Raw genomic sequence first — 22303 nt, forward strand, 5'->3', positions numbered from 1 at the left:
TAGCACCATCAATGTACATGGTGCTGTACAGAGTAAAACAGTAAATAGCAAACTTAAAAGGTTGTCACACAGAGGAGGGCCAGGATCTCTTCTCGATCCTCCCAGAGTGCAGGACATGGAATAACGGGCTCAAGTTAAAGGAAGCCAGATTCCAGCTGGACATCAGGAAAAACTTCCTGACTCTTAGAACAGTACGACAATGGAACCAGTTACCTAGGGAGCTTGTGGGCTCTCCCACACTAGAGGCCTTCAAGAGGCAGCTGGACAAGCATCTGTCAGGGATGCTTTAGGGTGGATTCCTGCACTGAGCAGGGGGTTGGACTCGATGGCCTTATAGACCCCTTCCAACTCTACTATTCTATGGTTCTATGAAGGGTTAAGAGAGCTAAGAGAGCAGGAGATGCATGACTTAACATTTTCATTTGCTTATTGTGCACACATACAGACCCAGCATCTCCCAAAGATACTCTTCCAGAATCCAGAACAACATCTGGCTTTAACCTCTGCTCCCCATGGCCAGTAGTTACTGCACTGTCTTATCTCATTAAAGGCTAGCAATATCTCAGCCCAACAGGCCTGCTTGAAGAATGAACAGAGAACTTGGCTAGAGGTACTGACATCAACATGAATATTTGACAACATTTGTATACCCTCCATGTCTAAAACAGATTCCAGTGAGTTGAGCATAAGAAGTAAAACAGTAAAAGGAAAGAAGATTGAAACACCGTATTAAAATTATGCTTTTTAAAAACAGAATGCCAATAAAAACCATGATTGTCAGTTAAGGAATGCTTCCTGGAATAGAACTGTTTTCAGGAGGTACTAAAAGCAACACAGTGTTGGTGCGTGCCTGACCTCCAGGGGCAGGGAGTTCCAAAGAAAGGGGGCCACCACGCCGAAGGCAGGTGGACTCCAATCAAGTCACAGTTTCATGTGGAACCACCAGGAGCACGTCCTCTGGTTACAGAGCGAAAGATGCACTGGAATGCACTCTGCTGCCAAGGACCATCACAATCTTATACCTTTTACAGCCACAAAATACTGCTATTTATTTATTATTTCATTTCCATACCACCCAATTTCCAAAGCTCTCGGAGTGTTTCACAAAAATCACATTAAGGTTAGAAAACAACATGGGAGGTATTAATATTGACAAATATCATCAAGATGATCAGGATGTCAGCTCAGAAACATAAGGATCAGCTAAGAAAAATAATCAGGAATTACTTTAGTCTATTAGCATCTTTTGCTTGCTTCTTCTGAAGAACACATAACTAGCCACTTACATCCTCATATTCAAAATCTGGAGATCTACTAATGACCATTAGTTTTACTGAATTCTTATGGTGAGGCCCGTAAACAACAGGGTCAAAGCACCATATGGGAAAATGCCAGAGTAGCTAGGCCAAGATGTCTAGAATTGGGGCTTTGGATCATCTTCCATAACGTATGGCCAGAGTCAGAGCTGGTATTATCTTGTACCACAACAAAATGCTAATAAGTCATTCCATGCAAATATAGGCCTATTTTCTTATGTATACAAATTTTGAGCACTATTAGCTCCTTAATGACACCCAGCCTTAAAAAATAATTTGTAAATGTATTGGTGTAAATGTATGGTAGTTAGTTTTGGGATGCAATGGGATGGGCCAGAGATGTGAATCTTTTACCCAGCAGAAAAAGATTCTGCGACAGATCTGCTGCCTAACAAATCACAACATATTGAGCTTCAGGGAAGAAATCTTAACAGCACAATCCTTTACATGTCTTCTCAGAAGAAAGCCTTTCTAAGTTCAATGGGGCTTAGTCCTGGGTAAATTGGTATAGGATTGCAGTCTTAGTTACTGCTAATCCCACCAGGAGAAAAAGCAAGGGAGGACTTGTGCTCATATTACTCTCCCCATGGTTGCTTGCAGGGATAGTCTCAAACTGGAAAAGGTAAAGGCTACAGTTCCTATAGTTCGTGTACTATAGCAAAAGAAGGAGAGAAATCAGAAGGGGGGGTATAGTGGAAAAATCTAGCATTCACTTGTTCAGTTCAGCAAGTTAAAAAAGAAAACCTGCTCAGGATTCCTTAAAAAGCAGATACTGATACTAAGTGGAAATCATCACAATATATGCAAGAAAATGAAAACTAGTTACATAGCAGGCATTAAAATCACCCAGCCAATACAAACGAACAAACTTTGCATATCATAAATTAACCACCTCCTTTGCTACAAAAAAAGAAAGCCATAAAGGCACTGCATAACAATGAAACAATAGAACCATAACACAACAGTAAGAAATGTTAAAAACATTTAAACTACATATTTTAAAAGGCTAAATTAAAAAGATGTGTGTTCATGCCTCTCTAAAGGGAAAGAAAGTGGGGGCCAATCCTACAATTGTAAAGAGATTTTAATTGTTCTGAACTCACTTTTTAAGGGCTGAAAGGTAGTATATAAAACATAATCCAAGAAAATGGATATATCCAGATTGTGCTAGGCTGACCCTATGAAAAGGAGGACAGGGCTCCTGTATCTTTAACAGTTGCATAGAAAAGGGAATTTCAGCAGGTGACATTTGTATATATGGAGAACCTGGGGAAATCCCCTCTTCATCACAACAGTTAAAGCTGCAGGTGCCCTGCCCTCTTTTAAATTGTTCACTCTAGATTTAACTGCACCTTTAACTGTTGTGATGAAGAGGGAATTTCATCAGGTTCTCCATATATACAAATGACACCTGCTGAAATTCCCTTTTCTATGCAACTGTTAGAGATACAGGAGCCCTGTCCTCCTTTTCATAGGGTCACCCTAGATTGTGCCTGACTCCAGAAATCATTCATTTCATAACACAAAGTAGTCAATACATTAACCAAACATGCAACTAAGATTAGAGAAGATAAATAAGAGGACATGGCAGAGGGATGGTGACCCAAGGCTTTCCAATGTCATCCAACCCCCTAATTCAGACAACAGAGAGAGGCAGAGAGCTCCACCAGATGAGTGTTTTATTGCATGCTCATTACTGGGCACTCACAGATTTTCGTAGGTCCCTCTCACAACAATGTTTGCGTTCCGTGTGCCTCTCACCCCTTCTAGCCTTCTTCGCGCAACAAACCCCCACCCCCCAGTAAGTCCGATTTATTTTAAAGATGGCAGTTATCTCCTGCTGTGTGCAGGAGAAGCAGTGAGATCAAAACAGCCCACTGAATGGGCTATATGCACATTGTTTACTTCCTCTTTCAAAAGAGGAAGTAATGAGGGACAAACTCACAGGCGGAGAAGCAACAGTAAGCAAATGTGATTTTCCTCCATGTGATGATGCTAAGGGAAAGGGGCATATTTCAGTGGCAGGCAACATGTTCTGCATGCAGAAGGCCCCAGGTTCAGTCCCTGGTATGTTCAAGTAGAACTGGGAAAGAAGAATCCTATCTGAAACCCTGGAGAGTTGTTGCCAGGCAGTGTAGACAATACAGTGCAAGATGGACCAATGGTCTGACTCAGTATAAGGCAGCTTCCTATGTTCCTACAGAAAGAAGATGGTGGGCCATACTGCCTTAAGTCCACTAGGAAGGACATTTACAGATTAAGTTAAAAATGCCTGTTTTACCACATAATGGCCTTAGAGCAGTCTACCTACCAGGATGTAGAAAAGCAGCTCCATTTCAAATGGGCTATGCTCTCTCTGCATCCATTAAAGCAGCCTCTTCACATGACAATGTCAATCTTATCATGTCTCATGAACATGACCTCTCTACTATTTCTTCAAGATAAGCACAATTCCAGAAAGCTACCAAGGGGACAACTGCTCTTTTCCGGGAATGCCCTGTGGGAGTTCCTTGCCCAGAAATTTTAGACTAGCATGATGATGCACTCCTTCAGTCATCTAGGCAGTGCTGACCTCACCCTCCTGGCCAAACCAAACACCTTGGCTAGTTGGGAGAAAGAGTAAAGCCACTGGGAAGCAATGACTAGTGGGGGTGGGTGGGGAGAGAAGATTCTCACCAATGAATCATTTCTCCTGGCATTACGTAAACACAGAATGAAAAACAGTGCCGTATGCTTGCCTCAGCAATGTGCTACCTTCCCATTCCCAGCAATTCCCAAGAGGAAGTGCAAGAATGCATACTCACCATCAAACATATTAGAGTCTCAAAGAAGAAAAAGGGAAAAAAAACATTTCAAGTGTTTGCAAGATAGATCACAATTTGTGATCTAATTATATGATGAACAAACAATGATAAAATTGTACATTCTTGCTTTGTAATGTCAAAAACGTGTCCCTCTGGAACCTATCAAACTTCAGGACATAATCCTAAGACATTCTCTTCCAGATCTGAGTATCTAATGTTACTTGACAACAGGTCCTGGCAAACTGAATCAAACAACTCCCAATGGAAATGGAAGTGAAGGCTGGGTTGACATGGGATATCGTAGCTCCCTTGCAATTTGTGAAAGAGGAGGTGGACTGTCTCAGTAAGAATCACTGAGACGAGAGTGAGAGAATGGTTTGATCTGCAACTTGGTCTACCAGCTCTTGGCAGACTTTGATCGGCTAGACTAAATGGAGGGACAAATGCACTCTACTGTTCTGGATGGTGTACCCATCCCTACTATGTATTGAACTGGTTTGGCTGACACGACAACCCATCATGGGTTAATTAACCCTTGGAGCATCATGGCACCTGCCATCTACCATTATGAATATTAAGCCCCCAGCCAAGAGTTGCCATGGCTTATTGTCCGTGATAACCCGACTGGGCAGGGTTATTCAAGGGTTAAAAAACCCTCAGTTAAACCACAGCCTGTTCTAGAGTTATGTGATGGTTGTTTAATACTCAAATAACCCTCTGTGGCTGGGTTCACATGACATGACAAGCTATGGCAATCTCAGTCAGGGGTTGCATATTCATAACACGCACTGAGGCACCGCAATGCTTTAACCCACAATAGGTTGCTGTGTCGACCGAACTGGCCCACTGTGTGAAGGATTGACATGCAGTGAAGATCACCCTGAATAGACATTTTGAGCTGAAAGACGGTGGAAGGCATCCACACAAAGCAACATGGTGTAATCCCACCCAGCACTGTAGTGGAAAGAGGAGATCTGACTTGCAGGCCATCCCTTGTGAACCCGGCCCTACATAGGGTTGCCAAGATGGGCTGGAGGGAAAAAAGGGGTTTTCCAGGCCTCCTCCTTTGTTTGAATTGATCTTGCAAAACTCCAGTCTCATTTGTTCTGCAATGACTCAGAATGTCTGCCCCAAAAGCACAATGCCATGAGTTCTGTTCTTTATAGACAAATAATATGCCGGGGGGGGGGGGGGACTGTATCAAAGTAACAAAAAACTAAACAAAACAAAGAGCAATTTGAGAGCAATTTCTAGAATCGTAAAAAACAAAACTAAGATAATGAGGTCTCCAAAAGACCATACTTCATTCCCATCTGCTTTACTTTTACTCCTGTCTAAGACACACGGCAATGTTTGCTTTCCATCTAAATGACAGACAAAAGCAAACATGCAAAAAGCATAAATGTGTCTATGACCACATTCCACCATCTGCACATTGTCTAAAAGCCACCCATCTCCACTGCAGGTCTTTGGTGCCTTCTGAAGGGGAAATGAACACAAACCAACTCATTGTAGGAATCTGCACAAGTTCTGACAGAGCCATTTTCAGTTCAGGGAGAAGAGCACCCTTGTATAAACACAAAAACAGACAAGAGGAAAGATGGGCCAAGGCCAATTTTCCAAGCCTGATTCTGAAACCATAAGACTGACAGTGCTGCTGAACTTTCCTGGCTTTGAGCTGCTAGGAAAGAACCGATATGCAGGTGCTGCACTGCACAGGATATAGCACTCCAAAAATGAAACAAACAACAATCAGTAATGCATCCAGTTTAGTGCATCCAGACGAAGTATAAAGTGTTGGTTATCACCTTTAAAGCCCTACATGGTTTGGGTCCAGGCTACCTGCGGGATCGCCTTCTCCCGTACAATCCGCCTCACACACTCAGCTCCGCTGGGAAGAACTTCCTTCAGCCAGCCAAAATTAGGCTGCCGGGTATTCCCCAGAGGACCTTCTCTTCTGCTGCTCCCAGACTGTGGAAGGGCCTGCTGGAGGAGACTCATCAACTTGACAGTCTAGTAGCATTCAAGAAAGCTGTCAAAACTGATCTCTTCCGGCAGGCATATCCAGGGGAATTTTAGGTTGTTTTAACAATGTATATTATGTTCTTAATTCAGTTTATGTATTTTATATTTACTGTTGTTCCCCACCTTGATAAAAATGGAGAGGCGGGTAAGAAATATTATTTATTTATTTATTTATTTATTACATTTCTATAGCCGGAGCTCTCTGGGCGGTTCACAAAAATAATAATAAATAATAAATTTATTATTATTATTATATTTAAATCTTATAAAAAATATAAACTTGATGTGCTACTTGTGGTCGTTTGTTTCGTTTCTGGAGTGCTAGGAAATATCTTTAAGAGAGAACCTTTGCTGAATTCTGATTTGCTCCGTGGACAGATGAAAGCACAGAACAGCAAGCCCTTGTAACAATGAGCACTGAGATGGGGTTTATCCCTAACAGTTTAACTTAATCTACACTTTCATTTTGATGGGTCTTCTCCAGTCACACCATTCTTGTTAAGGTGTGTGTAATAATGAATCGTCAATGTTGTGAAACCACAAAATTTCAGTTCATGAAACCCATGATTTATACCAGGGTTAGGCAGAAGGTAGATCTCTTGGTGATTTGAAGTAGATAGGCAAGGAATTCTGTCTCCTAACTATTTAACAGTAGCAACAATTATACTGCTGAAATAAAGAAAGCTTGAGAGGGTGTGCTTTTTTTTTAATGCAAGGTCTGTAGCTCTACACTAGGTTTATCCTACAATTCAGACTTCCTCCTTCCCCTACAGAGATGGGAGACACCACACCCAGGGATGGATTTTTGTGTGGAAGGATGTGAGCGCAGTTCAGTTCTGGCACTCAAGACAAGTTCCTAGGCTTGGATTGCTTTAATTCTAAGCCTTTTGCACCAGGCTCCGGTTGGTGGTTCTTGGTGTTTAAGGGGAAAAAACAAGTAGATCCAGCAAGGCTGAAGTCTGCTCTCCTCTGGTTTATGCCCCTCATTCTCCACAGGAGGGCACATTTGTCCTATCACTAATCACAGTGATCTAAACCCAGCCCATGGTAGGACTAGCATCAACCATTTCCTGCCCTACACCCTTAAGATAGGGACAGTGCACAAATCAAACAGGTCTGCTGTCCAATTTTCTACAGTTCAGTTCAAGTTCTCCGTTTAGGCGGTCTCCAACAAATATTCAAATCCACAAGTAAAAACAATAAAGATGGGTCTGGAGAAAGCGGCACAACATGGAGTGGAACAGTCATGACGTTGCTATATCTCCGTCAGTCCTGGCAGGTGAAAGAACTGTTTGACATCAAAAATGTCAGGTGTTTTGCAATAACAACCCCAGCAGCCTCATTACCAGCAGCTGCACTTAAGAGGCAAAGTTTCAGAGACCAAAAAGCTTATATTTTTAAAAAAATACTTTTGATTTAAAAACACACACAAAAAACCCCTGGGATTGCATTAGTAAAGAAAGACAGCTTCTCTGATGAACAGGACTTTCAAAGTTTAATGACCATCCCTTAGGAATGCATCATCCCTTCTCTGAGCAAACACAACAGCAATCAAGAACCCACACCACTGCCAAGTCTGGCATTTCTAAACTGCCTGTACATCAAGTTAATGGGTCAGCATAAGACCACTTATATTTTTTACCAAAAGAAAACAAGAAGAAACCGAGTCATTCTGGCCTTCCCTACTCAGCAGTAAAGTAGATAGTTTGTAGAAAGGCTATTCCTACAGAATAAAAGCTGATGGTTCCATCTTCTGCAATTGCTACACATTTAGCAAGTCACAACAGAAGAGGAAATAAACTTATTTTAGGCAAGGACATAAATCAGAGTGTTACAGAGCATGGGAATTGGACACTACATCTTATGGGGAGGCTGCCATTTCTAATCTTAGCTACACCGTGAGCTACCAGCTCTACAGCTCAACTGGGAGCTACCAGCATTCCTAGTAATTTCTCATGAAACTCAGCAGGAGCTGATGTTGTCAACTACTCAGAGTGACCCCTCAACAGAATATCTGTGTTCCCTTGAGTCTTTCTCCGGGCACAATGGTTTGGCAATCACTCCATGCTGTCAAGGGCAGGAGATCATAGCCTGCCAGCTGCATGGCAGCATAGTCTTCACTCCAATCAGAGAGCCCGTCTCTCTCATAACTGAGGATGTACAATAGGGGTGAGAATAGGAGAAGTCCAGTTCATAAAAAAATTAAGAAGAGCCCTGCTGGATCAGACCAAAGGCCAGTTTCATCCAGCATCCTGTTTCCCACAGTGGCCAAGCAGGATTTGAGGGCAGCCCACACGTGAGACTTTATGAGATATTTACATTTCCTTCAAAAAGTTAAAACTTATTAAATCAGGATATGCACAGAAATAGTGGAGTTTAGATGATTAGTCATGCAAACCACGCAGCCATCAACTTGTAATCAATCTCGGTTTCAATAACTAAAATACCAGAATTCATTAGATAGCCACCCAGGCTCAACAGACATATGGGCATTAAATGGTCGTTACAAAAACAACAGGTTCTATCAATAAACTGCCTAATTTTGACTTTTAGCAACAGCCCTATTTAAAACTAGTCTGCTTCCAGCATTGGGGTGTTTACAGTCTCTGTGCATGGGCTGTTCTCATAAAAATGAGGGTGCCCTTTTTTCTGCACTGGGGTGATTTTGTGATCACAGGAGCACTATTTCTCTCCTGGTGCTGGTAGTTAATGAATATTCATACACCCTTTGAAGATGTAAAGCTTTCTCAAAACGCTAATTAGGTAAAATATTACTATACTAATTTGTTAAAAACTTTATTCTACATTTGCATTTGGTAGTTCTCCTTTTGCTCTCAACTGATAAAATTAATTAATAACTCCCTTTCTAGAAGTGTCAGGTTCACAGCTCAGCCAAAGATCAACTTGGTAGTGCCTGAATGATCTTACAGTAATGAGTGCTGTAGCAGCTCCAGATGCCATTTTGTTTCTATTTTTCCCCTGCTTAAGGCATTCACAGGGGTGTATGTCCTGTGAAGAGGCTCCCGGGGGGGCGGGGGGGGGGGGAAATGCCCACCCCTGATATCTTAAAGTTGTCCATCCCTGCTTTTGTTACAGTTTTCCAAATCAATCAATATAAATGTTTGAAATGGAAATCCTTTAACAAACCAATTATGTTTGAAAAAACAAACAGATAGGTAAGTTTCCACCCCTTGTTCAACATTTCTTTCTCACTCCTGGCTTGGTTTCCTTTCTGTATCCAGCTAGTCAACCAAATCCATTTCTCTCTAGTATCTCCTCACTGGAAAGGGAAGCCAAGGAGGAAGAGGTTGGAAGGGGAGTGGCACAGCCCAGAGCAGCTGACAAGCGAGGAGGAGATCTGGGCTTCTGCAACTCCTACGCACACCACAGCATGTCATGTTGCAGTTGCCATCTCCAGCCCCAGCAGCCCCATACTGACTTTAGGGTAAGCAATCGGGCACGTGAAAACTGCCTATCAGAGAGAGGAACATAATGTAGTTGAGGAATGACATCATGGCACATAGTATGATGCCATAAGACAGCTCCCAAGAAGCACTTCGTTGACATACGCATGCACACAGCAATCCATATATACACTATCAGATCTCAAAATAATGGGGAACTTTCTTCGGAGATCAGACCAAGGAACTTGGAAATAGCAAATTACTCTTTCCAATGGAAATAGCAAATTACTATTTCCATTGGGGCGAGTTCACCCATCGCTACTTTTAAAGATCGTTTGACAGTTATAAGGCTAAAAGGAGCTGAAAATCTCCCATCACGAGCCTCTAAGTTGATGCAAACTGTTTTTTCTGACTTTTGCCTGAAGGAGGCATTATAGAGATCGTCATAACTTGGCTTCATTTGGCATGAATCCAGGCTTATTCCTCACTCTCCCAACAGCAGGAAGCAGCTCATCTCCTTCCCTCCCATAATAAAGCTCTTCTCTTTGTATAATTTACAATTCCACCCATTACTGAACACTCCTAATTAAATTGGGAAAGCCTAATCATGATTTCCATCTGTTCGATGACAACTCTTTTTTGCAACATCAGATGTATGAAGTGAATTGGGAGCTATATTGGGCTCATTTCAGGATCTATTTCACTGCTTTTGCAGCTTTGCAGTCACACTGGATTGAGGGTGGGGAGGCGCACTGACAACAACACGGGACAATTAAGACAAGAATTCAATAGCAGAGGACTGATCAAAGCTGTAGTAATCTGCAAGTAATCGGCAAGTAATCTGCAATCACTCAGACACAGCTATCTTTTCTTGAAGAGCACAATCTGCCAGCAATTTACCAGTGAGACAGGACAACTGTCAAGTGCAGCTCATGACGGACAAAATTGGGAATATGGATGGTGTCAGTTTCCACAACTACTATCTGAGACTGAATGGAAGACCCATGGGACTTCCCTGAATGTCAACAGAAGCAGATTAAAACGATGGAGCTACGGTGGAGTTACAAATGCCCTTCTTTTGCAGATCACATGATCTAAACCCTTTCAAGTTACCCCTGAAATAGTGGATAGGAATAGGGAAGGACCATCTTATTTACCTGACTCAAAGCTCTGCCCTTACCCTTCTTAAAACTAGGACAATGGGCATTTGCAAAGAGAGGTCAACAAACTGGGGAAGCATTAAGGGCTACCAGAATTCCAGGAGCCCAGTCCTGGATTTCATATATACACTATCAGATTACTTGCCGATCTGTGATAATGGAAGGTCTTCACATGCAGCCATGTAAGAATCCTAATCTTACCCTAAGTTGGGTCTCTTTTCAGTGCCTTTACACAAAAAGTTGCAAACTATTTCCAGCATTAGTACTCCTACTAGCATCAGTCTCTCTATCTATAACATTTATATCCTACTTTCCCCAAAAAGTTCAAGGCGGCTAACAAAAGGAGGAAAAAACACAAATGCAGCAGCAGCAACAACAACAACCCCTCACACACAACATCAGTTTTTCCCTGGTGGTAGGTAAAGTGTTCCTGAGTAACGATTTACAGGACAGATATTGTAATAGAATCTGTATTTGGCACGTGCTTGCCTTGCTGTGTTTACCCAGGTTCCAGAGAACCATGCAACTTGCTCTGTACACCAAGGGGCTTTGAGCTTGTGCATCTCTCTCCATTGGCAACCCTCTGTACTACATGACAAACTGCTTTTGAAGCCAAGAGGAGTTTCAAAAGCAACATGTGTTCTGCTCTGTTGTCCAAAGTGGTAGAAAGTCAAAATTCCTGAAGGGCAATCATACTCTGGCCTTGGAGCTTGTCCAGACTAGCACTTTGGATCATATAGAAACACCAGGGTTCCATTAATCCACTCACTGCTCATGGGTGGAAGTGATCTTTCCCCACTCTGGTGAGTTCCCTTGGCTCTGTCTCATATGCCCAGTACAAAGGTTCCCTTTTCTAAATGGGCTTTTGCAAGAGGCAGCAGAGGTGCAATGGCACTGGTAGCTCCAGTCAAAGCTCATCATAGGAGAGAGATATGAAACAGTCCTTTTTTCCTCCATGGAGAATGTGGGGGGAAGATGTTATGGTGGCTTCTCTCCCTTCTCACTAGGCTTTTGAAGGGGGCTGGCAAGGGAGAGAAGCTACCCTGCAGAGAGGAGTTAGCCGCAGCTACATATTTTTGGTTGGGTACTAAGCCAAACCAAAATTTGGAGATCCCTGTTTTAAACTCCTACATGGAAAATCCCACTTCTCAATTCCACGCTGCTAACGCTGGATACTTTCACAGATACTTTCTGTGAAGTTGTCATGGACATGAAACCACAGAGATAAAACCAAGCTTATTAACAGAACAGTATGCAATTGCAGCCAAGGCCCCTGTCACCACCTAAGTCTTCCAGCTTCCTCAATAACGAAAGACCTGCTCAGTTTCTCCTGAGATGTATATTGTTCAGTGAGCCAGTGACTGTTCCATCTGTGGCCCAAGAACTCGCCCAGTGCACCTTCCTGCACTCCATCCATCCAGCTTGAAAAGCTAAACTGCAGAGGTGATTTTCGTCTTTGTATTCTGGAAACAGGGACACCATTACTGAAATAGTGCTTCCCATTTGGGCAGACATGCCTCCAAAATAGATTCTGAAATAATGTTCAACAAAATGACAATACCCGAGTTCTTTGGGGGGGAAGTTGAAGACACGACTGTTAAACTGGTTTGAAACTAGTCTCAGTTTGTTGTGTACATGTGCCCCAAGCTTTTTAAGATCAGAATGTACAGTTTGGCTCCACTGGATATCCTTTAACTGCTTAAATTGATTTCTTAATGTAGGTTAGACTCAATGTTCATAGTGCTCCCTTCTGTTTTTGCAGTGTATCAGCAACTGGAGTTGCTGATGCCAGCCAGCTTTATTCCATCCAAATGAAAGCAGCTCTACTCAGTGTAGGGAAATAACTAGCTGGCACCATGCCTGGCATTGCAAAGGAACAGCTACTGCCATTTTATAGATAAACATCAGGGTATTTCTACTTCCTTCACTCACACTTCTATGTTCGAATCTAATGGGAGTGAAATTCCGTGGACAGTAATGGGATTTCTCTAACCACACGTAGCATTAGTGCATTGCAATTACTGACCTATGCTGAAGTGCATTGCAATGTACTGGCCTACACTGAATATCTTCAATAAGTAAAGCTAAGAGATATCATGTGAGTTATAAATGTGATGCAAGTTGAGCCAGTGTGGTGTAGTGGCTAAAGTGTTGGACTGGGAGTCGGGAGATCCAGGTTCCACTTGGCCATGGAAACTCACTGGGTGACTTTGGGCCAGTCACAGACTCTCAGCCCAACCAACCTCACAGGGTTGTTGTTGTGAGGATAATATAGAGGGGAGAAGGAGGATTATGACCACCTCCTTGGGTTCCTTAGAGGAAAAAAGGTGGAATATAAATGCAATCATAACTAAAAATAAATAAATAAGTTAATGATAAAAAGGTTATTCCACAGAACTACCAAAGGCTGCAAATCCTGTCCACCCTCCACTCTTCTCATCTGACATTTATCTTCCTGGGCTCTGCTAATTGCCCTAAGCCATGATCTTTGCAAATCCTTTCTTCTCCTTTTACTGAACTCATAGCTATCACTATATAGTGCTAAGAAATCCTCCCTTTTTATTGTGAATATCAACAAACAAAACAGAAAATACATTGTGAAAACGGAGGGGAAAAAACATTAATTGTGTATATAGAATTATCATCGTTTCCATCATATGAACTGTTAAAAAAGAAAAGAAGTAACGTTGTTGCGAAGTTGCATTTTTAGGAATGATCATGCTGAGACCAAACTTAGCTTTCCATCCATGTTAGGTCAGATTTGAAATGCAGAAGATTTCCTGTTCAGCTTTCCCCATCAAATTAAAGGCAGAAGAGCAAAGGGCCATGAGCTCCATAACCTTTCAGCGGAACAAAACCTGATTTCTCATAGCTGAGAGCCAGCAGCATGAAGTAGCTAGAGATCACAGAGCTGGTAATTAGTCCCACTCTCATCCGTCTCCATTCCCAGAAACAATTTAGAAGTCAATTGATAACAACCATGGTCCAAGGAGGCCTATATAATGAGCTGCAAGACAGACCACCGAAAGGAGGGCCATAATTCACTATAATTACAAATCAAGTCTCTGTTGGTGGTTATTAAGCAATGTGCTATTTTTCTCTTGAAAAAGGAGCCCACTCTATCCTGAGGCTGTTGATTTATCCCCGTAAAATGCATTTATCTTATAATTCGCTGCATACCTCATTGCAATGGATTATCATTAGCCTATTCACACCAACAAAAGGTACAATAAAACATTTCACAATAGGCAATAAATCATTACTGAAAACACTTCTGATGAGGACCAACATGGGCCAGAAAGAAGAGACAGCTAGTCTTTCTCATAGAACTGGAATCCATATTTTTTTTAGAAAAAACAGGGACAGCAGGGAGGTCTGCAACAACTGCATCTGACTGTCAACTTATAAACATCTGGCTGTCACCTAGTGCAGGAGGTGGAAGGGGCACAGAGCCAATGATGAAAGTTTTGTCTGGACAGTAACCAGACTAGAGGTTGCTGAAAAAAATAAGGGAGTAGTAGACCCAACACACACACACACACACACACACACACACACACACACACACACCATGATTCATAGGTAAATAGGGACGGGGGAGACCTGGGTTCAAGTCCCCACTCAGCCATGAAGCTCCCTGCGTGACTTTGGGCTAATCACTAACTCTCAGCCTAACCTATCTCGTTGGGGATGTAGTGAGGATAAAATGGAGGAGGAGGAAGACCATGTACACTACCTTGGGCTCCTTGGATATAAATGTAAACCAAGCTCTTGTTTCCTTATTTCTGGGGATGGCAGTGCCCTTAATAGCCTTGCTAGGGGTTTCCACATCCAGATTAAAAATAAAAATAATTTGGGAAATATGTGAAAGCTACACCTGCTGAAATTCCCTGTTCTGTACAGCTATTAAAGGTGCAAGAGCTGTCTTCTTTTGCTTTTGGTTAAATGTGTGTGGTGCTTAAAACAAAAATGTAGTTGTAATACAGGAAAGACCATGAAACTCTTGGCACCCTTATGCTTACGGCTGCATGGCTCTGACCACAGGAGGGAGGATATAATTAGGTTGATTTGTTCCTATCTGGAAGGCCTTGGCGGGGGGTGGGGGTGGAGAGGATCAGAAATAGCCTGGTCACAGAGCTAAAATGCCTAGCCAAATGGGGCTCAGCTGTCTGCCAAGCAAGGACCACATTGAGAAAAACAAAACAAGCCAAATAAGAAATGTAAATGTAAAATTAAGGTTTCTTACACTTTGGTGAGAAGGATAACACTGGCACACCAGGCAAGCTAAAAGGGATCTGAATAAGGATGGCATACTGGACAACTGACCATGTATTTAATTTCACAGATATTCCAAGAAGCCATGATGCTGATGCCTGATAACTACTTAGCACAAGCACATTTTGTTTTTTAATAGTTGCTGTTCATTTGTTTTATATCCATTTTAATTTCTTTTTTTTAAAAAATCAACTGTACGCTAACTGTGGCATTCCCGGATAAAAGCTGAAGATAAGAACTATTCAGTAAATGATTCAGATTTATAGAAAGCTTACCTAATGCCATTAAAAATAGATATAATTAATTTCAATGATGCAAAAACTTAATGTTTCATAGTAACAGTTAATTTGTTTTTGTAACTAGCGTAAGTATCTAACCAGTTGATGATCACATTCTCTTTTTATTGTTTTTCTAACAAAGTCTGACTGATCAAATTGACAAAATACTTTTGACCAGTCAAATGCTTAACTCCAGCTCTAAATGTTATTAAGATATTTTATTAGAAAGCTATGCACATGTTCCTCCAGGATCTGGATGGGAATTTGCATGTGTTTTATAGGGAAGTGAGTGCTCCCTTCTTCTCAGCTGCCTAATAAACATACCTCAATACTATCCAGGTCCATTTTAGTATGCCTGACAATCCAGTTTCATCCTCCTGCTGGAGAGACCAGGAAAGTGATTTCCACCACCACCACCCAAGGAAATCTACCCAACCCAAAAAGCAATCAGCCCTCCTGACTCCTTCCCAGCAGCTAGGTAATATTCTCCAGGTTGGATTGTACAGAAATCAAAATAACTGCTAATGTTACCCCATTTTTAACTGTAGCTTACAGAAAGGCTGTTGTTAAAAAAACAGAAAAGGAAAACAATGATTACTCTCTCTGAAAGTCCTGAGAACTGTGACATGGACCTGTCTATCAGCTCTGTGACTTTGAGCACATGACAAGGGCAATGAAGGAAAAAGAAAAAGCCACCAGCCACACTGCAGAGGGTCTGGAGACACATAGCAGCAGCCACCTTCCCTCGGGACTTTGTTTATTTTTTCCTGGTAATAGGCTACTGCTTCCAGACACGTTGACTGCTTAACACCACCAAACATCGCCTGCCTTTACAATTTTGTTCATCTAACAAATCTACTGCTAACACTGCTCAGCTTAGGAAGGAAAGTAGAAAGACGCTTAGGAGATACAGAAGCAGTGTTATTGCTACAGCCGTTCCCGGATATAACCCCCCAGATTGTTCTCTTCAGAAAGAAAAGAACTAGGAGATGATGGAAGAAGTGCAGAAGTAAGACAGACAGCTCCATCAGATGAACATTTTTTGTGGGTCCCTCTCATGACATCAGCCTCATGTGGCGCAGAGTGGTAAGCGGCAGTTACTGCAGCCGAAACTCTCCCCACGGCCTGAGTTCGATCCCAGCAGAAGCTGGTTCTCAGGCAGCCGGGCTCAGGCCGACTCAGCCTTCCATCCTTCCGCGGTAAAATGAGTACCCAGCTAGCTGGGGAAAGGTAACTGCGACTGGGGAAGGCAATGGCAAACCACCCCGCTACAAAGTCTGCCAAGAAAATGTCAGCGAAAGCAGGCGTCCCTCTAGGAGTCAGTAATGACTCAAGTGCTTGCACAAGAGGTTCCTTCCTTCTTTCCTCATTTCGTCTGCGTCCTGCGCACCTCCCGCCCCTTCTAGCCTTCTTCTTGCGACAGAAACACCCCAGTAAGTCCGACTTATTTTTAAAGACAGAAGTTGCCGCTAACTCCTGCTGTGTGCAGGAGAAGCAGTGGGATCAAAATGGCCCACTGAATGGCCCATGTGCACATTGTTTACTTCCTCTTTCAAAAGAGGAAGTAATGAGGGAGAAATGCGCAAGTGAAGAAGCAACGGTAAGCAAACGTGATTTTCCTCCATGTGATGACGCTTGAAATGTCTCATAGAAATAGAGTGTAACCTAAGACCATCTCTTCTAGCTGCCTCTCCAGAAAAATATTTGGAGACCAACTTACAGCACAGAAATTCCTAAGGAAGCTATTATGAAACAGTGGTCAAAGTCAAAGACTGCATCAGTATTCAACACACAATGCCACAGGGCAACCCATTTCAGTCAGACAGAAGAGTAATTGGGTGGGCAAACTAGAACACCAGCAGTGAATTCCCTAGCCCATGGAGTGGCAGCAGAGTGCACTTACCCTTGGAAGTCAGTATCGACAAGGAGCCGGACCAGAATTCCTGTCACAGCCACAAGGATTGGATAGTGGTCTACGCTCTCCAGTCCTGGAGAAGAAAGCAGAGACTCAGTGTCACAATCATCAATTAGGGTAGCTCAGAGTGACAGAGTACATGCTTTATGTATAGGAAGTCCCAGGTTTGATCTCTGGCATCTCTAGGTAGGGTTGGAAAAACTCCTGCCTGAAACCCTGGGGAGCTGCTGCCAGTCAGTGTCAACAGTACTGGGCTAGATTGACCAATGGTCTGAATCAGTATAAAGTAGCTTCGTATGTTGCTATTATTAGAAATTCTAGGGTGGCAACTTCTCCAAAGAGAGCCCTAGATGAACACAAATTGACACTGCTCTGTACTGAGGGACACCAGCACAGGAACTAGGAAGCGATTAATGTTTGTTTTAACCCACCTAAGGATTTTTATTGCCTCATCCAACAGCTTCATCAGGACTTTACTAGAACATCAAAGGCTCAAATTAATCTTCCACCTCCCTTGTCCTATTTGGGAAACTCTGGACAAAAGGGATGTGCACTGCCACAACAAAAACTCCTATAGGTAAGCAACAAACACTAGAGAGAACACCGGTATCTTGTATTACAATGGTACCTGAAAGAATTATACAAAAATTATGAATAGTGCTCAGTATTTCAGTTCTGCCATAGCATTCTTTCTGCTTCCAACCAGCATATATCCTACCCCTCAATTGTCCAAAAACACAGAGCTTCTCTGCAATATGACCTTCAGAAGGACACTGGAAGGCAAGCCATCAAAATGCCAAATGAACGGTTTTCTCCCTCTTCTAGGTAAGCATTAAGATAGAAGATGCTTTGAGATGTGGAAAGAACTAAGTTCACTTAATTTGAGGGTTCCACAGGTCAGTATGCTCCATGTCTCCATTACATCAGAGGTACTGAGTTGAGACTATGGGGGCATAACTTAAAACAATCTTTAAATGTTCAATATTCTCAAAAATTTAAAATTAGAAGGAATCAAATTCCTTCAGGGAAAACTTCCTTCAGGAGGATATATCTGTAGATTCTAGAACATTCTTGCTGTCTCACTTGCTATGCCCTACAGGGGTCAAACTTTCTACGGGGAGATGAATGAAACCCTCAAAGAATGACAAAGTTTGGACATGAGTGAGTCTTTTTAAGCTCTCTCCATTCACAACCTGCATTTTTTAGGTGAAGGGCTGAGCCCTTGTTCCACAGGAAGGAAAGCAAAGATACACTGACTCAGCAATACTGCTTATTTCCAGTTGCTGATCAGGACGTCACAGATCTGCTGCAGTGTGCCCTATTAATGTGCGGGATGTGCCATAGCAGTTATTTGATAATGCTGCGTGGAGAAAGAGGGCCCTTGCTCTGCAGAGGCAGACGCAGAGGCAGAGAGAGAGTACTGATAAAACATGCTGTCCTTTCTCTGTCATGAGACACCAGGATAACCAGCCAAAAGGATGGGCTCAAGATAATGGAACTTTAGTATAAATGGAACACACTCAGCAATTTGGCATTGAAATGCAGCTTCTGCCTATTCACTGGTATCTCTCTCTATCAACTTTTTACTGCATAAGCAGGACGCTTTATTTCCCTATATAAATTACTTCACATTTTAACAAGCTCTGCATGAGAATAGATTCCTTGGCCTTGAGTGGGCCAGGCACATGGTCATCACTTAATGATCAATCGTTGTTCATTGCTAAGAGACCTCATAGCTCTGGCCACAGATCTTATGCCTTTCGATAATCAACAAAGGACAAGACTGCATGGGGCTCTCTTTGGGGACTGGATGCACTCCTTCATTCTCATGTCCACCCTCTTGGTCTACTGCCTATCTGAAGAGCGGGGAGGGGGGGTAGCAATTGGGACAAGCACAAGCTGGATTCGCTGTACAATCCAAAGTAAAAGTTTGGCACAGGATTGTCCCCACAGGTATTTCCTACCTTCTTTTCTAAGGGACTACCACTGGGAGAAGATCCTGCACAGACACCAGAAATGCCCAGGAACTTTAGAAACAGCCCTGCAAGTTTATAAGAAAGCAGAGACGAATATCTCCAAGGAACAATGGGAGGATTTAGCATTGTCGTCTCTAACAGCAACTCACATGACTCTCTAGGGCAATCTTCCCCAACCTAGTACCGCCTAGATATTTTGTAGTTCATTACCTGTCAATCCCAGCCAGCATGGCTAATTGTCAAGGATGATGGGTGTTGCAGTCTAAACCATTTGGAGGGCACCAAGTTGGGGGAGGTAAATCTACAATCTCAGATAGAGTCATTTTCCATCACCTGCAACCTGATTTTTTAAATTGGGGACACCAGATATTGAACCTGGGGCCTTCTGCATGTGCTCCATCATGGAACTAGGGCTCCTCCCCAAAGGGAGGGGAAAGGGGAGAACTCACCTGGCAACCGAAGATTGACCACTCTGTCAAACAGGTTCCGCTCAGCTGTCACGCGATTTAGCACCTGATTTAACAGCTGTAGGAAAAGGAGATAAGATGGAAGGATACTTAAAGCAGAGTACGTTCTCTCTGTACATTTGCGGAGATGCACACATAGCTTCCTACTCCTTGTAGTCTGAACTGTAGGGCTTGAATGAGCCAAATCCCCCACTTATTGGGCACAGTGCTATGACAAGGTGTATTGGGATCCAGAAGAGGACATGAACGGGCACTTAGAAGATTGTTTTTTCCCTTGTGGCCTGGAACATTCTATCTTTCAGCCCCAAAATAGCACAGAAAGCTCTTTAAAGGACACATCCTGAAAACAAATGGTGAAGCAGTGGCTGGATGCATTGTAATGCTGTGTGTGGCCTGCACATGGCATATCAGATAGCCATCAGCAGGGCTGCTCAGAAAATATGCGAGGGGGCTCCCACTAAGCCAGTGACAGTAGACAAAGTGCCAGCAGTAAACGGGCTGAAAATGTTGAACAGACTGCATCAGTTCACATCCCAGATTGTGGACACTTCCACCGAAAAAGCTCTCAGAAGGGAATTCCTTGGCTTGATGTGCTCCTGGGACAGCAGACGGCAGGACTCCGCAGGATTTTTTCTCAAAAAAGCCAAGTTTCAGTGTGCCTATATTGAACCTGACCACATGCAAGGATGTGCAGAGATATTTGCTTTAAGGCTGCGGGGTAAGATGAGGAAATAGCCAAGAATGACTCATTGCTCCAGAGCGGAATCTGACGCTTCATACAGAACTTGGCAGAATGCTGAAAGTGGCACCTAGAAAACATTCAGCACGTTGACACAGGAGGGGGAGTCAAGGGCTGCACTGCTATAAGAACCAATTCAAAACAAACTTTCAGAGAGGTTATTGCAAAAGGCAGGTTTACTGTTTTGAGTCTCTCTTTTCGAACCTTGTACAGTAACAAACAGTCGTGTAATACGTTTATAGTATAAGCGGATCACTTTATTTGCATACAGCTGCTCACAGGTCTTCAGGGGTGTGGCAAAATTATTTGCGTAACCAGTCATCTTACACCAATTCAAAATTGGTTTCCAAACGCATCTTTTACAGGAGCGCTGTGCAAGCATGGGCCAAGCTCAAATGCATGCTGCCTTTCCCTCCCAATCTTTAAGCATTAGTGTCTCCATCTATAAATTCCACGTTTCCCCTTGTTACCCACCAAACAAGCTGATGGCTTCAGCATTCACAGCTCCACTCACCTGCAAGTCATGCAAGTCTTTGATTAAAACAATTTCCAGAACATCCACTCAAAAACTATCTGGCCTTTTGTGGGGGCTGCTGCAGTTTCTTCTGCCACTACCATCCAAAATAATTAGTACACAGTGTAGACTAGAATGCTTTACAAATGCCTCCTTTGCTTGTTGCTCCTTACACAGAAGCCAGCCCTTATATGGAAACTGCAAAAAATGCAGTCAGAACAAGTCCAAGGCTAGGGACAAAAATCTCAGAAAGGGTTTACAGCATTTTCTAAAGGAAATAAAAGCTGAGCATGCCTGATTGTCAACAACATTGTGCTGCAACAACTGAGGTTTCTACATGACCATAGAGAGCAGACCCCATGAATATAAGGCACTTACCACTTGCAAGTCTATTTTTCTATCAGTCCTTGGAAGGCTGATGTATTGATATGACAACAACCTGGCTCACAAGATAACCCACAATGGGTTGTCAGCCTTGTTTGCTTTAGGGTGGCTTGTCGTGATGTCTGAACCTACCACAGTTTCCTCAGTGTGGTTTGTTAACCATGCACAAACCACCCTGAGAACCCATGGTGAATTTATGGCCAGGCTTGCACATACACAGGTGGTTAATAAGCCATGGTGGCTTATTAACCATCCCCACATGTGCAGGGTACATGCCACACAATTTCCTTAATTACCCTATCTGGGCACAGCTTGTTGGTACATGCAAACCCAGCAAGGGTAGGTGGCTGGGGTGGTTAGCAAATCCCCCAGCAACCCTATAACAGAGCATGGGTTCTGGGTGCTTTGCTAGCCATCCCAGCCCCCCAGCCTTGCTGGGTTCGTACATAATGACAAGCTGTGGCACACGTCTAGCACACACAGGGGTAGTTAATGCACCACTATGGGTTATTAACCACCCTTGTGTTGTGTGAACTGGGCAAAATTGGGTTGTTCAGAGTGGCTTGTTTTCTGAGTGACTTGGAGTGATGTGCAAACCCGGCATGATGGCTTGTTGGAAAGGGCTACAGAGCCAGAGCCACCTGACAAGACCAGCAAAAAGTTCTGCTGCTCCTCATGATCTTGCTAATGACATCCTGTTTCTATTACATCTTTAAATGACACTAGTCAATTTACTCTTCAATTCCAATTTTGCACAAATTTAACGTAATTTTTTCCACCTTGAGAAGATTTGTGCATATTAAAGTGTTTTTTTCACCTTTGGAGAGATTTGTACAAATATTTTATTTTTAAAAAACTTTTGGGAAGATTTGCAAAAAAAATTGCACAAAAATGTTGCTATTGCGCTTTAACGAATTTGTGCAAATCTCACTGAAGGTGTGGGATGGCGGGGGTGGAGGACAAGTCTTCTGTTCTCAGACTTGCTGGTGTCCTACTACACCACGTTTTGGAAGAAATGTAGCTCACACTGGAATCTGTGAGTGGTG

At 42.8% G+C, this 22303-nt stretch overlaps 1 protein-coding gene across 2 annotated transcripts in view; it reads right to left on the reverse strand.

Moving 5' to 3' along the window:
• RNF123 (ring finger protein 123) overlaps positions 1–22303 on the reverse strand; it is a 108358-nt gene that overhangs the window by 34038 nt on the left and 52017 nt on the right. Inside the window, exons 34-36 of one of the 2 annotated variants that reach the window (XM_063121051.1) lie at positions 19603–19678; positions 17166–17250; positions 3025–3090 (exon numbers count right to left, since the gene is read on the reverse strand). In XM_063121051.1, coding sequence (XP_062977121.1) covers positions 3025–3090; positions 17166–17250; positions 19603–19678 — 227 coding nt within the window. The remainder of the gene's footprint in view (positions 1–3024; positions 3091–17165; positions 17251–19602; positions 19679–22303) is intronic. The other variant, XM_063121052.1, reaches the window with a different exon arrangement.

The sequence above is a fragment of the Elgaria multicarinata genome, chromosome 3 (assembly GCF_023053635.1).
Source record: "Elgaria multicarinata webbii isolate HBS135686 ecotype San Diego chromosome 3, rElgMul1.1.pri, whole genome shotgun sequence".
NCBI lineage: Eukaryota > Metazoa > Chordata > Lepidosauria > Squamata > Anguidae > Elgaria > Elgaria multicarinata.